Source organism: Ursus maritimus, unplaced genomic scaffold, assembly GCF_017311325.1.
Source record: "Ursus maritimus isolate PB19 unplaced genomic scaffold, ASM1731132v1 scaffold_12, whole genome shotgun sequence".
Classification (NCBI taxonomy): Eukaryota; Metazoa; Chordata; class Mammalia; order Carnivora; family Ursidae; genus Ursus; species Ursus maritimus.
The window spans coordinates 66,633,892-66,646,419 of record NW_024423564.1 but is presented as its reverse complement, the minus strand read 5'-3'; the positions used below and the strand labels follow the sequence as shown (position 1 = coordinate 66,646,419).

The window sequence follows — 12,528 nt, the reverse complement described above, 5'->3', positions numbered from 1 at the left end:
ACAGGGCATGTTCTTGCCTCAGCCTTCTACTCCTGCAGTCTCACCCAGCTTGGGCTCACCCTGAATCTCAACAGCATCAGAAACTTACAATCTCTGGGGGCGCCTGGGTGGCGCAGTCGTTGGGCATCTGCCTTCAGCTCAGTTCTGGGATCCAGTCCCACATCGGGCTCCTCCGCTAGGAGCCTGCTTCTTCCTCTCCCACTCCCCCTACTTGTGTTCCCTCTCTCGCTGGCTGTCTCTCTCTGTCAAATAAATAAATAAAATATTTAAAAAAAAAAAGAAACTTACAATCTCTGAAATCTCAATTCCAAATATCCCACTCAGAACACTGGCATCTGTACTGACAGTTCATTTACTCAAATACCCAACCGCAGTCATTCTTCAACATCGATGCTTCTAATAACTTGGCCCCCTTCCGGGCTCTCTTCCACATCCCCACTGTCAGCCCTCATATGCCATCATTTGCTTTCTATATGGTTTTGATTCCGTATACATCATCGCAAACATTCTCGTGCAAACACCATGCTGGTCCTCTCTCCCTCTGTTGTACTTGCTTGGCAAAAATCCAACCCTGGGTGACATCAAGAATCTGTCTTCTCTCTGTCTGCACCCAAACACCTTCAAATTTAAAATCCATGATCTCAAATACCAAGTGAGCTCTTAATATTGCTCAGAAGTCCTACTGATTATTTTTCTTTAGAAACTTTTCCAGTCTTAAAAAATGTCTATTTGATACCTTCTCTCTCAAAAATCCTACCACAAAATCTTTACCCTTAGCTGATACTGCCTTTTCTTTACTGAGAAAATACAATTTTCAGACAGGAACTCTTCCTACCTTCAAACTTTCCTGCAACTGTGCCCTTCTTGCAACTCTGATTGCAAATTAATGTCTTGGTCTCTTAAGACCTTTTTAAAAAAATATTTTTAAAGATTTATCGATCCACGGAAGAGAGAGGGAGAGAGTGTGTGTGCGTGGGGGGATGGGTGGGCAGAGGGAGAGGGAGAGAGAGAATCTCAAGCAGACTCCCCGCTCAATCCCACCAACCTGAGCCAAAATCAAGAGTCGGAAAGCTTAACCAATTGGGCCACCCAGTCACCCCTGTCTCTTAAAACCTTTTAAGTCATCTAAGGCCCTCCATTTGTCCCTTCGAGCCCAACTGATTTTTCTTCTCAAGGGGCTGCTTGTCTCCCTTTCTATCAAATCATTCCCAGGAGCTTAAATACAAGCTCTAGTACAGCACTGCCCAATAGAACTGATTGTAGTGGGTATGTTCTCTAGGAGCTGTCCAATACAATTGCCACTACCGCCTGTGACCACTGAGCACTTGAAATGTGTTAGTGTGACTGAAAAATTTAATTTTTATTTCTATTTAATGAGATTTTTCTCACATGCAGGCAGCAGAGAAATGGAGTTACAGTTAAAGGCTTCCCACTGCAATTAAAATGTAATACCAACTCCTTTCCATAACCAAAGCGCCTGAACGACCTGCCTGGGCCTACCTTTCCCACATTCCATTCTCTGCCTCATTCCCTTAGCTCTGGTCTCTCCGGCCTTTTCCAACACAGGCTGTTTTAGGGTTTTTTCACGCGCTTTTCTTTTTGCGGGACACTATCCTAGTCTTTACCTGCTTTTGCTCTTTCCTATTCCTATGTCTTGGCTTAAATGTCACCTCTTCAGAGGCTTTCTCTGCCTCCCTTCTACAAATCACATCCACCCCTTGTTATTTTTCCGCTCTTTTCCTCCAAAGCCTCTATCACTCTTCCTTCCTTCCTTCTTGTCTATCATCTCTTCTTACGTTGGCTTGTCCAGCTCGGATGCCTCCCCATTGGAATTTAAACTCTTCACGAGCAGACAATAGGTTTTCTCTCCCCCGCGTCGCGTTGCAGACGCCAGCACAGCCCTGTCACACAAGGCGTGCGATGAAGGCTCTGCCGCTGGACGAACTGCCAGCGGTGGGATGAATGAGCCGGCAGAGGGGCGGGGACGAGAACGCGCGCGGGCCCGCACCGGGGGGCGCCCAGGCGCAGCCTCTTAGGGAGCAGCGGAAGCCCCGCCCCTTCCGGCTGCGGCGCGGACATCTCGGCAGCCACGGCGGCGGGGCCGCGGCGGGCGCCGACTCGGCCCGCCCCCTTTCCCCCGCCCCGCCCCGCGCCGCCGCCGGCCGGGCTGCTGTCAGCTCTCCTTAGCGTCGGGCGGAGACGCTGTGTATGCTGAACCGCTGCGGCCGGAGGCTGCTGCACGTCCTGGGCCTTAGCTTCCCGCTGCTGACCCGCCGGCCGCTTTTCCTCTGCCCTCACCGCCTCATGAAACCGCTGGTCGTGTTCGTCCTCGGCGGTCCCGGCGCCGGCAAGGGGACCCAGTGCGCCCGCATCGTCGAGGTGAGGCCCGGGCAGCAGGCGCACTCCCTGGGCTTGACCGGACGCCGGGTTGGCCTGTCCCGCCGTGCGGGGCGGTCCGCGCCCCCCCCCCCCGGGGCCGCGGACTACGAGTCCCGGCGACCATTGCGGCGCCCGCGTGGCGGTAGTCGAGGGTCCTGAGGCGCGCAGCCTGTCGGGACTCGTAGTCCACGTCCGCCCGCCTCGGGGGCGCCCGTAATGGAGGGGGACCGCTTGGGGTCGCTTTGTTCCCGCGCACCTCTTTCCTTACAATTTGGGGATCAGGTTCGTCTCGAGAGTGGGCTGGGAGGGAGATCCGGGAAGATCAGCCTCGGGGGACCCCCGGCGCACCGAGGTCAGTGTGTCGCTGGTTGTGTGGTAGGTGAAGGCAGCAGGAGCGTGGGTTCAGGTTAGAGGCAGTGTGCACTCGCAGCTATCTGGAGGGGAGACCGGTTTATCCACTCCGCCCCTTCCCTCAAACCCTCCGTAAACGCCAACGCCTCAGCTAACCTTACCCTGGTCTTAATCTTGGAAAAGAACCCCTGGGGACAGGGTGTTGCTTAAGGTATTCTGTGATCTGCCCGGAGCACTTCTGTGACCCTGTCAATGGCAGTACCAGCTCTGAGGCTCAGTCCGGATTCGTGTGGTCGAAAAGCTGAGGAGCAGAGTAGGAGTTCAAGCTTCAACCTCTGGTCCCGCTGCCAACTCACGCCTTGTCCATGGCCAAGTCACTTCCTCTCTCCGAGTCTCAGTTGCACTCTGGACCCTAAGAGCTCTGCACCCAGATTTAAACTCAATGTGAAATACCTCCCGACTCAAAAATTGTGTTACTTTTTTTGTTGTTGCTTCACATGTTAAGGTTACCGGTTCCGTTCTCTTAATTTTCGAACAGGTAAACGTGGTTAGCTGCGGTGACACTGTGAGGAGAAAGGCTAATTGGAGAATCAGGGGAGTGAAGGAAAACAGGATATGATATATAGAAATGAGAGGCGACCAGTGGTGCTGTAAAACACCCAAACAATCCCTGTGAAACTCTGTGACCACAAAAGTTTTGACCCAGAACTTCTAAAATAATGCCCTCTGCTGTTCCAGGACGTGGCTTATATTAGCTTTGGACTTTCATTCCATTCCTATGTTCATACAATGCACTCCTGTCCTGTATTTTATTCTCTAAAGAGCATCCAAAGAAAGTCAAATAGTAACATCTACTTCATTACTGTTTTACAGCTGTCTTGATAATTACTGATCATTTTAAGGAATGAAAGTGGAACTAATTCAACCAAAAAAAACCCCATAAATATTTTTCTTCTTATTTTTGTTGGTTCTTTTTAACTTTTTAAGATAAGTGGCAACTGAATGATGTCAGGTTTTGTTTTGTTTTATTTTTATTTATTTATTTTTAAATATTTTATTTATTTATCTGACAGAGAGAGAGAGACAGCCAGCGAGAGAGGGAACACAAGCAGGGGGAGTGGGAGAGGAAGAAGCAGGCTTCCCAGCCAAGCAGGGAGGCAGTAGGGGAGCTCGATCCCGGCATTCTGGGATCACGCCCTGAGCCGAAGGCAGATGCTTAACAACTGAGGCACTCAGGCTCCCTTTGTTTGTTTGTTTGTTTGTTTGTTTTAAATATCTGAGATGACTCTTACATGTATGTAGCATAATAGGGAAAGGAGAAAAGATTTTGGAGTCAAAGAGATACAGGTTCAAACCCTAACTCTGTCCTTTGTGTTTCTTTTTTTTTTTTTAAGATTTTATTCATTTTTGGGCACCTGGGTAGCTCGGTTGGTTAAGCCACTGTCTTTGACTCAGATCATAATCCTGGAGTCCCAGGGATGGAGTTCCGGAGTCCTGCTCCTTGCTCATCAGGGAGTCTGCTTCTTCCTCCGACTCTCCTCCCTCTCGTGCTCTCTCATTCTCTCTCTCAAATAAATAAATAAAATAAAATAAAAAGATTGTATTTATTTTTAAGTAATCTCTATGCCCACTGTGGGGCTTGAACTCACAACCTGGAGATCAAGAGTTGCATGCTCTACTGACTGAGCCAGCCAGGTGCCCCCCATTTACTGTTTGTTTAGACCCAGGGAAGTTGCTACTTTTATCTGGCCTTCCTCTGTGAAAAGAGAAATGATACCTATCTAGTGTGGTATTTGTGAGTATTAAATGAGGTAAAATATCTGGCACACATAGATGCAGATAATTTTTTTCTCCATTTTATACTTCTTGTACTTAATTTATGAAGTTGGTTATTTCTACTTTAAAGTAGTATTACTTTAAAAATTGGTTTATGACTGCTGTATTTGAATGCATTTAAATATTTTGTTTCTGAATCATAATGTGGCTTTAAATATCCACACCCAAACTAATAATACTCAAATTACTCCACTGCTTTAAAAATAATCTACACATTCTGTAACTAGTATTTATTCTTTACTGTGTTCAGTAATGGCTGATAATGTTTTAAACCTGTTAATTATCAACTATAAGATTTCCATGATTAAATGTTTCATAATGTATTATTCTTTAGTATTTTGGCAATTATATGAGCTTAAATTGTTTTAAATTGTCATCTTTCATGAAAATAGTTGCTCTTGATTCCAGTTGCGATAATTGGGTTGATTTCTACAAATTCCAAATAGTTTATAATTTAGCAATTGCTATCTCCTAGCTGACTAAATTAAACAATGGAATGTCTGTGAATAGTTAAGTCAGAGACTTTTTCCCCCCCTCATGAGTCTTCTGTATTTTGACTCATTTTTTAAATTTCATAAGCAAATATAAACTGAATCCTAAAAAATTGTAATTTTGAGGACTAAGTTTTTTTCTGTAGGGAAAAAGTTCTGTAACTAAAGGTTAAATTCCCTATCTATCATGCCAGTGCTAGTTTAGCTCACAGGGTACCTGAATTGTGACTGAAATACAATTTGGGGAGGTGGGGAATTACATGGATTTCCAACTCATGCTGCCAGAAGTACATATTTGGACCTGGCTATAGAATCTGAGAATATCTGGCCCTCCAATGTCCTGGGGCATTGCAGTTAGTGATGTGGATATAAGGGGAGGGAAGCTGGTTTGTATGTCTATATGTATTTATTTATTATCTATCTCTTTCTTTTCTCCCTTCCCTCCCTGCCTTCTTTCCTTCCTTGAGGTGAGTTGTACCTCTGCTGCTTACTCTCCCAGACTGTGAGGAAGAAAAGGCAGATCTGATACAGTGTCTTCTGAAAGTGTTCTGAACTGGGATGAGAGGATTTGAGGGAGATTTGGGTGTTGACTTTGCCCATTTATTTGTACTTGTCTTCCTCAGTTTTATTTTATTTTGTAACTAATTGTTTCTAAATCTGTGTCCTCTTGTACTCGATTTGTTTTTGAAAATTAGCGGTGTTCTAAGTCAGTGCAATCCTTCCAGAGTTAAGTGCTTAGAGTTATTGTGGAATAACTTGTTACTAAAGGATGATGGGCTTACTGTGTCATTTTTTTAATTTCTAAAATTAAGCTTTATTTATATTGTTTTGGCCCAAGAAAAATTTTGGTGCCATAACCTAAATTTGTCTTTCAAAATAATCACAATTTTGCATGTGTTAGCTGGAAGGTTATTTAAACCTCCTCTCTCTCTCTCTCTTTTTTTTTTAAGATTTTTTATTTATTCATTTGAGGCACAGAAATACAGAGAGAGAGCGCGCATGAGATGGGGAGAGGGAGAAGCAGACTCCCCACTGAGCCCGGGGTCCGGGCTGGGGGGGGGGAGGAGCTGGATTGCAGGACCTGGAGATCATGACCTGAGCAGAAGGTAGGTGCTCAACCATCTGAGCCACCTAGGCGCCCCTTAAATCTCCTCTCTTTTAAAGATTTGCTTACATAAACAAATTATGCTAAATCTTATCTCAATGCCAAATTGCTTTCTTTAGTACCCCAAAAACATTCTTGTCATTTTCTGTGTCATAACTTTCTCCAGGGACTATATGGGTAATTCATACTTTGTATGGTCTCCCTACCTACTGTGCTTAGAAATTTTGGGATGATATTAACTTTAAGCATGTAGAAATCAGAAAGCTGATTTTATTTGTCTTTGTGTTTCTAGTGCTGTACATTGTGCCTGGCACATAGTAAGGGCTTAATAAGTATTTTTTGAATCAGTAGATTTCTTAGAAGACACTGGTTTGTCCTAAGATGTAAAAAGTTTTAAAATTTGGTCCCCAGGGGGCGCCCAAGTAGCAGTTAGCTCTCCCAATTTCAGGACAGAAATGCTTGAATGAGACCTAGCTCTGTCAGGCTCAGATTTCTTATGTAACACTTCTGCTTACTCTCAGTGAATAAATGGTATGGTTGTGAAAATCTGCTGAATATTCTGAAATATCCAAGCTCCTGATTACAAATCCCCAAAGCAGATTATGGCTCATAGAAGAAACTTGATAGAAAGATCCACTGAACATTAAGCTTGTTTAAGAATAGGCCTTTCTCTCCTTTTGGTGGGATAGGATAGAGTAAGAGATAGGTTTTTTAAATAATAGAAAGTTTAAATTATCTGTAAAAGAGATAGTCCACAGAATTCTTGACTTTTCTGATGTACCACCTTTCTTATTAAAGGTGGTTGTAACTTAGATTTTTTTTTTTTTTTGGTTAAGAACTTGTAGGAGAGGAGACTATATTGAGATACTACTATCATTACTTTTGAAAACGTCCTCTTTTTTTTTTTTACCTTTCTATTTTAAATTACAAAAGTAATACATACTTGGTTGGGAAATGTAAAATCCCCTCTAATTCTGATGTCTTTTGTATTAGCTGTCTAGTTTTAACTGCTTCACCATCTCTTTCTCAATATTCTTAGAAATAAAAATGCCAGTGTATATATGTATTTTTTACCTCCAGATGGGATTCGTCTATTTTCTACTGAATGTATCATGGATATCCTTTCAGGTCATTACGTATAGATTTAATTCATTCTTTTTTTTTTTCTTTAAAGATTTTATTATTAGAGCATGAGAGAGAGAGAGAGAGAGAGAGAGAGAGCTCAAGCAGGGGGGAGGGGCAGAGGGAGAAGCAGACTTGCCGCTGGGCAGGGAACCCTACAAAGGACTCCATCCCAGGACCCTGAGATCATGACCTGAGCCGAAGGCAGACTCTTAACGGACTGAGCCACCCAGGCACCTGATTTAATTCATTCTTATTAGTAGCTGTAGAATATTCCATAATATTCATGTTCTATAGCATGGTTGTACCATTCCCCTATTGATGAACATTAAGGATAGTTTCCAGGAATTGTTTTGCTATTGTAAACTGTACTTCAGAAAACTTCCTTGTAAATAGACATTGCATATGGATACTGTTTTTGTAAATAAAGTCCCTAAAAGTAGGATTGTCGAGTCAGAGGATATGTGCATTTTTAAAAATTTTAATTGATAATTGTCAGAATACTTTTCAAAAACATTATACTTATTACATTTCTGTCAGCAGTGTATCGTTCTTTATTAGATAGCACGGGATGGTTATGAACTGCTTTAATTTTTGCAAACTTGTGAACCCCCTTTCTAAAGTTTTTCTGAGTAAACTCCTCATTTTTTCCAATAAGTCCATAAAGGTGAAAAAACATAATTTTAAAAATTTCCTTTGACTTGTCATTTATTCAGAAAACAGTTTTTTGAGAGCTAGGCACTGTGATTGTTGTTGAGCTGAATAAAGCACACATCCTGCTGCTGAAAGCTTTTAGTTAGTGTGGAGGTAAGGAAGTTTATCGGTGACTACTATAGAATAGAGTGGTAAGTCCTATGATAAAAATGTACTAAATATACCATTTAAATAAGGACATTTAAATTTCAGTCTAGTGGGTCAGGGAGGTCTTCCCAGGGGAGGTGGTGTGTCTGAACTCAGTTTTGAAGGACAGTAGGAAAGAAGCAGCTGGGAGATGTGGGGGAGTAGAGAACACTTAAAGCAGAGTTACCCTTGACGGGTAATTGGAGGTTTCATTTCTGAGAAAAGCCTAAGGAGAGTAAACCTATGTGAGATTGACCCAGAAAACACTTCCTGAATGCAGACTGTGTGCTTATCTGTGTATGCAGATAGAGGCAGGCTTCTACGGGCTTTCAATTTAGTAGGGATAGATACGCATTTAATAGAATTTTATGAGAAAAGATATGAAAAACTTTTGCAAATAGTCAAATTTAACATTACATTGTTTAAAAACTGTTTATCTTGTAGTTTTTGCCTTCTGAACTGTATTGTAATGCCTTCAAGGGTGGGGACCCTGTCTTTGACTCCTTCTCCTACTTGGTGTTTGAAATGCTTGCTTATCTTTCAGATCTTAGCTTACTACGGAAATTCCAGGACATTCTCAGCTCATGGTGCCCTAGTGTCTCAGTAATTTTTTCACAACTACCCTAGTCCAAAAGAAATATCTAAGTTATATTTGTTAAGTAATTAGATCTGAACAATACTTAGGTATTTTCAGAACAACTTGTGATCTTTGTTCACAGTTTCTGACTTAACACCTTCCCAAAACCCTTGGAATTTCCCTAGTGTTCAGAGTTACAAAAGTGTTTCTTGTTATGTTAATGAGGTGGGGTTTGGACCCCACGTAAGGTGGGCGGGGTGCTGGTTGACCAGAAAACCAACTGTGTGAAGAGAGGGTTGGAACTTTCAGTCTCACTCCTCCCCCTCACCTGCTGGGAGGGGAGTGAACCTGGATATTTAACCAATGGCCAATGATTTAATCAATCATGACTATGTAATAAAGCTTCCAAAAATGAGGACGGGGTTCAGAGAGCTTCTGGGTTGGTGAACACGTGGAGACTCAGGGGGAGACACTTGTCTGGAGAGGCACGGAAGCTCTGTGCCCTGGTGCTATGCATGTATCTGGCTGTTCCTGAGTTACATCCTTTTTATAGTAAACCAATGATCTAGTAAGTAAAATGTTTCTCTGGGTTTTGTGAGCCATTCTAGCAAATTAATCAAATCCAAAGAGGGGGTCTTGGGGTCCTCTAATTTATAGTCATTTGGTCAGAAGTACAGGCAATACCTTGGATTTGGAACTGGGCTCTGAAGTGGTGGTGGGGGGGGCGTCTTGTAGGACTGAACCTTTAACCTGTGAAAGCTGACGATATCTCTGGGTAGATAGAATTGAGTTGAATTTTCGGACACTCTGCTGGTGTTCAAGAATTGTGTAAGGCAACCTGTCCCTCAAGTTAGAATTGGGTCCAGGAACCCCAAAGATTACCCCCCTTTAGACCATAAACTCCATATGGGTAGAACCTCAAATGTCTGATTTACTCTCATATCTTTAGTGCCCAGCACAACATCTGGCATAAACTGATGCTCACTGAACATTTAAATAGATTTTGAAGCCATTCAGACCTGGGTTCCTGCCTCTTGGTGAGTTACTGAAATTTTTGCTTTTTAGTTTCTTCCACTGAAAATTTGGAATATTAATTTACTTTTCATGGTGATCGTGAGGATTAACCAAAAGAACCTATGTAATAAAATGTCTGGCAGAGTGCCTAATATGTATTATTACTTCATATATGTTAGCACCCCCCTCTTTGCCTACTCTGTGCTTATCCATAAATAGTCAACGTAGGAAATGGTTTGAGCAGTGTAAGTAGCTATACTTTGGGTACGTTTGGTACAGGTAGCTAATTTCTTAGTCATTAGATGAAGAAAAATCGAACTGAAAGGATATGAATGAATGTCAAAGTGTCATACCTGTGTATTGTCTATTAGGCACTACGTAGAGTTCAGATTCTAGAGTCAGAGTGCCTGGGTTTGAATTTCATCCTAACACCTGTACGCGTGACCTCAGCCAAGTCATTTAATCTCTCTGTGCTTAAATTTCATCTGTAAAATGGGAATAATAATACATAGTATCTACCTCAAAGGGGTGGTGTGGAGATTAAGTGAACTAATATGTGTAGTTCTTAGAGCAGTGCCAGGCACGTGGTAAATCATACATAAGTGTTTTTATTAATATCATCATCTTTTTGTGTATGAATTTTGTACACCCCCCTCTCGCATCTGCTTTCTTTGACTTGATTGAGATGCCTCCCCTCATTTACTCCCTCCTACTTTGGTTGCTATAGTCTGTTTTTAGTGTCTGCCCTAGAAATTTTAAGCATACGTGTTATTTAACTTAAGTCTAGTATTGATTAATATTTTTACTCTCCCCCCTCCTAATCAGTAGAAATACCTTAGTAGGCTTAACTCTAGGTTCATCCTATCTGTGTTCCAGGATTTAAATACTGTAGTGATTTCTTAAATCCCTGCAAATGATGTGTTAATGTTTTATAGCAATGATGTAATGTTTGTGTAGAATAACTCACATGTATACCAGTTTGTCTATTCACCATTTATTTTTGCACTTCAGAACTTCCTTCTTTTTTCCTTAACAAGTTTTTTTAATCAGTATGGGCTTGTGGTTAGGAATTGTTGCAGTTTTCTCTGCCTGGTGGGTTTTCTTTTCTAGTTGAGCCACGAAGAGTATCATCCTTTTGGGGTTCTGACTTTACATGGAGCTCTTTGATCTGATCTCCAGTCCTATTTAGGCCTCAGTCTTTGTCCCCTTTCCCCAGTCTGTGGGCCATTAAATCCCAGGTTCTAGCCATCAGAGATTTGGGGGTGGGGAAAGACCCCAGGGCAGCCACAACTCTAGCACACACTCACTCCAGATTTGTGCATCCTCGATTTAGCTAAATCTGAGTTACTTCTTTAATTTTCTGCCAGCTCAGTCATGCCTTGAAAAAGAATATATATACGGTGTGCCTGGCTGGCTTAGTTGGTAAAGCATGAGACTCTTGATCTCAGGGACATGAGTTTGAGCCCCACATTGGCTGTAGAGATTACTGAAGAAAATAAAGAAAAAATTTTATAAAAAATACTCCATTTGGGGTGCCTGGCTGGCTCAGTCGACTGGTGGAACATGTGACTCTTGATCTTGGGGTTGTGGGGTCAAGCCCCATGTTGGGTGTAGAGATTATTTTAAAATGAAATCTTAAAAAATACACACACACACACACACACACACACACACACACACACACATATCCAACTACATGAATTTGCTATGCAGGGAGGAGCTTCTCTGAATGTATGTATATGTTCTACCCCCATGAAAATTAGATGCCTCGACCTAAGTCTTAGCTCAAAGCGCCTCTTCAACATCAGTTCTTTCCCTTATCCTTACTCTCTTTGAAATCTGCTTGATGTACACCCTTTGGGTTAAAGTTCCAGTGACAATAATGGGTTGATCTAAAGACCACATTCTAGTTAAGATGCCAATGGGGAGAGAACCTCAATCACTGAGGACCTCCCAAAGTTACATAGGAGTACAGTATTTTTTCTAACGCTTGTCCTGAGCACTTCAGAGAAGTTCTCTAGTAGTGGGACTTTTAGATCAGGTAAGAGAGAAAGGGTGGACATGGGTGATAACCGTCTTATTCTTCATGTCATGTTCGCCGAATCACACCTACTCTTGTTAACCTTAAAGCTAATACTTTTAGCCCAGTTGCCTATGAAAATGTATTTGCTCTAACATTTCTATTGCTTTAACCTGGCAAATCAAGAACATTTTTATAGACTAAATATGTGATAAGAGCACCTAGAATTTAATAGAGAACAGGTGCGAGTGGACATATTGTTTGCCAACAGTTTTATGCTGCCTGGTAAATAAACCTAACAAAACATTACTTTGGTAAAGGAAAAAGGACCGGTTGTTACCGACCATTCTCAGAAACTCACGTTGAGGGACTGGGTCCCATCAGTCTTCTCCAGAAGACCCGTAAATTGGTTTCATTCATCATTAGGCTATATCTTATTTCAACAAACAATTAAATATGCTTAACTTGGGGCTATGCAAGAGACTGCTTCCCTGCCCACCATCCGTTTGGAACTTCCGTGATGTATTTGTCACTGGTGTGTGCCATTGGAAAGTATTATGTGTTTAATTTAACCGATAAGATTTCCCTTTATAATTATGTATGGTTTAGGTAGATAACATGAATTAATATTTTCTTGGTGTCTACAGGGAGTAGAGAGACAGCCTGGATGCTTTGATTATGTGATTGGGAATTGACTTAATGGTTAATACAGGTTTTTATATTGTGGGCAGTTTTATTTGCTACTTATTTAGTGATTATTGGGTGAGGGAGGTGGCAAGTGGAAATGGTAATG

At 42.1% G+C, this 12,528-nt stretch overlaps 1 protein-coding gene across 2 annotated transcripts in view; it reads left to right on the top strand.

Annotated features, from left to right (window-relative positions):
* Window positions 1-2,142: 2,142 nt before the first annotated feature.
* The window catches only part of CMPK1 (cytidine/uridine monophosphate kinase 1), a 34,225-nt gene continuing 23,839 nt past the window's right edge, over window positions 2,143-12,528 (top strand). The window contains exon 1 of one of the 2 annotated variants that reach the window (XM_040627332.1): window positions 2,143-2,379. In XM_040627332.1, the coding sequence (XP_040483266.1) occupies window positions 2,209-2,379 (171 nt within the window). In that variant the 5' untranslated portion in view covers window positions 2,143-2,208. Of the gene's footprint in view, window positions 2,380-2,580; window positions 2,662-12,528 lie in introns of those variants that run through there. The other variant, XM_040627333.1, reaches the window with a different exon arrangement.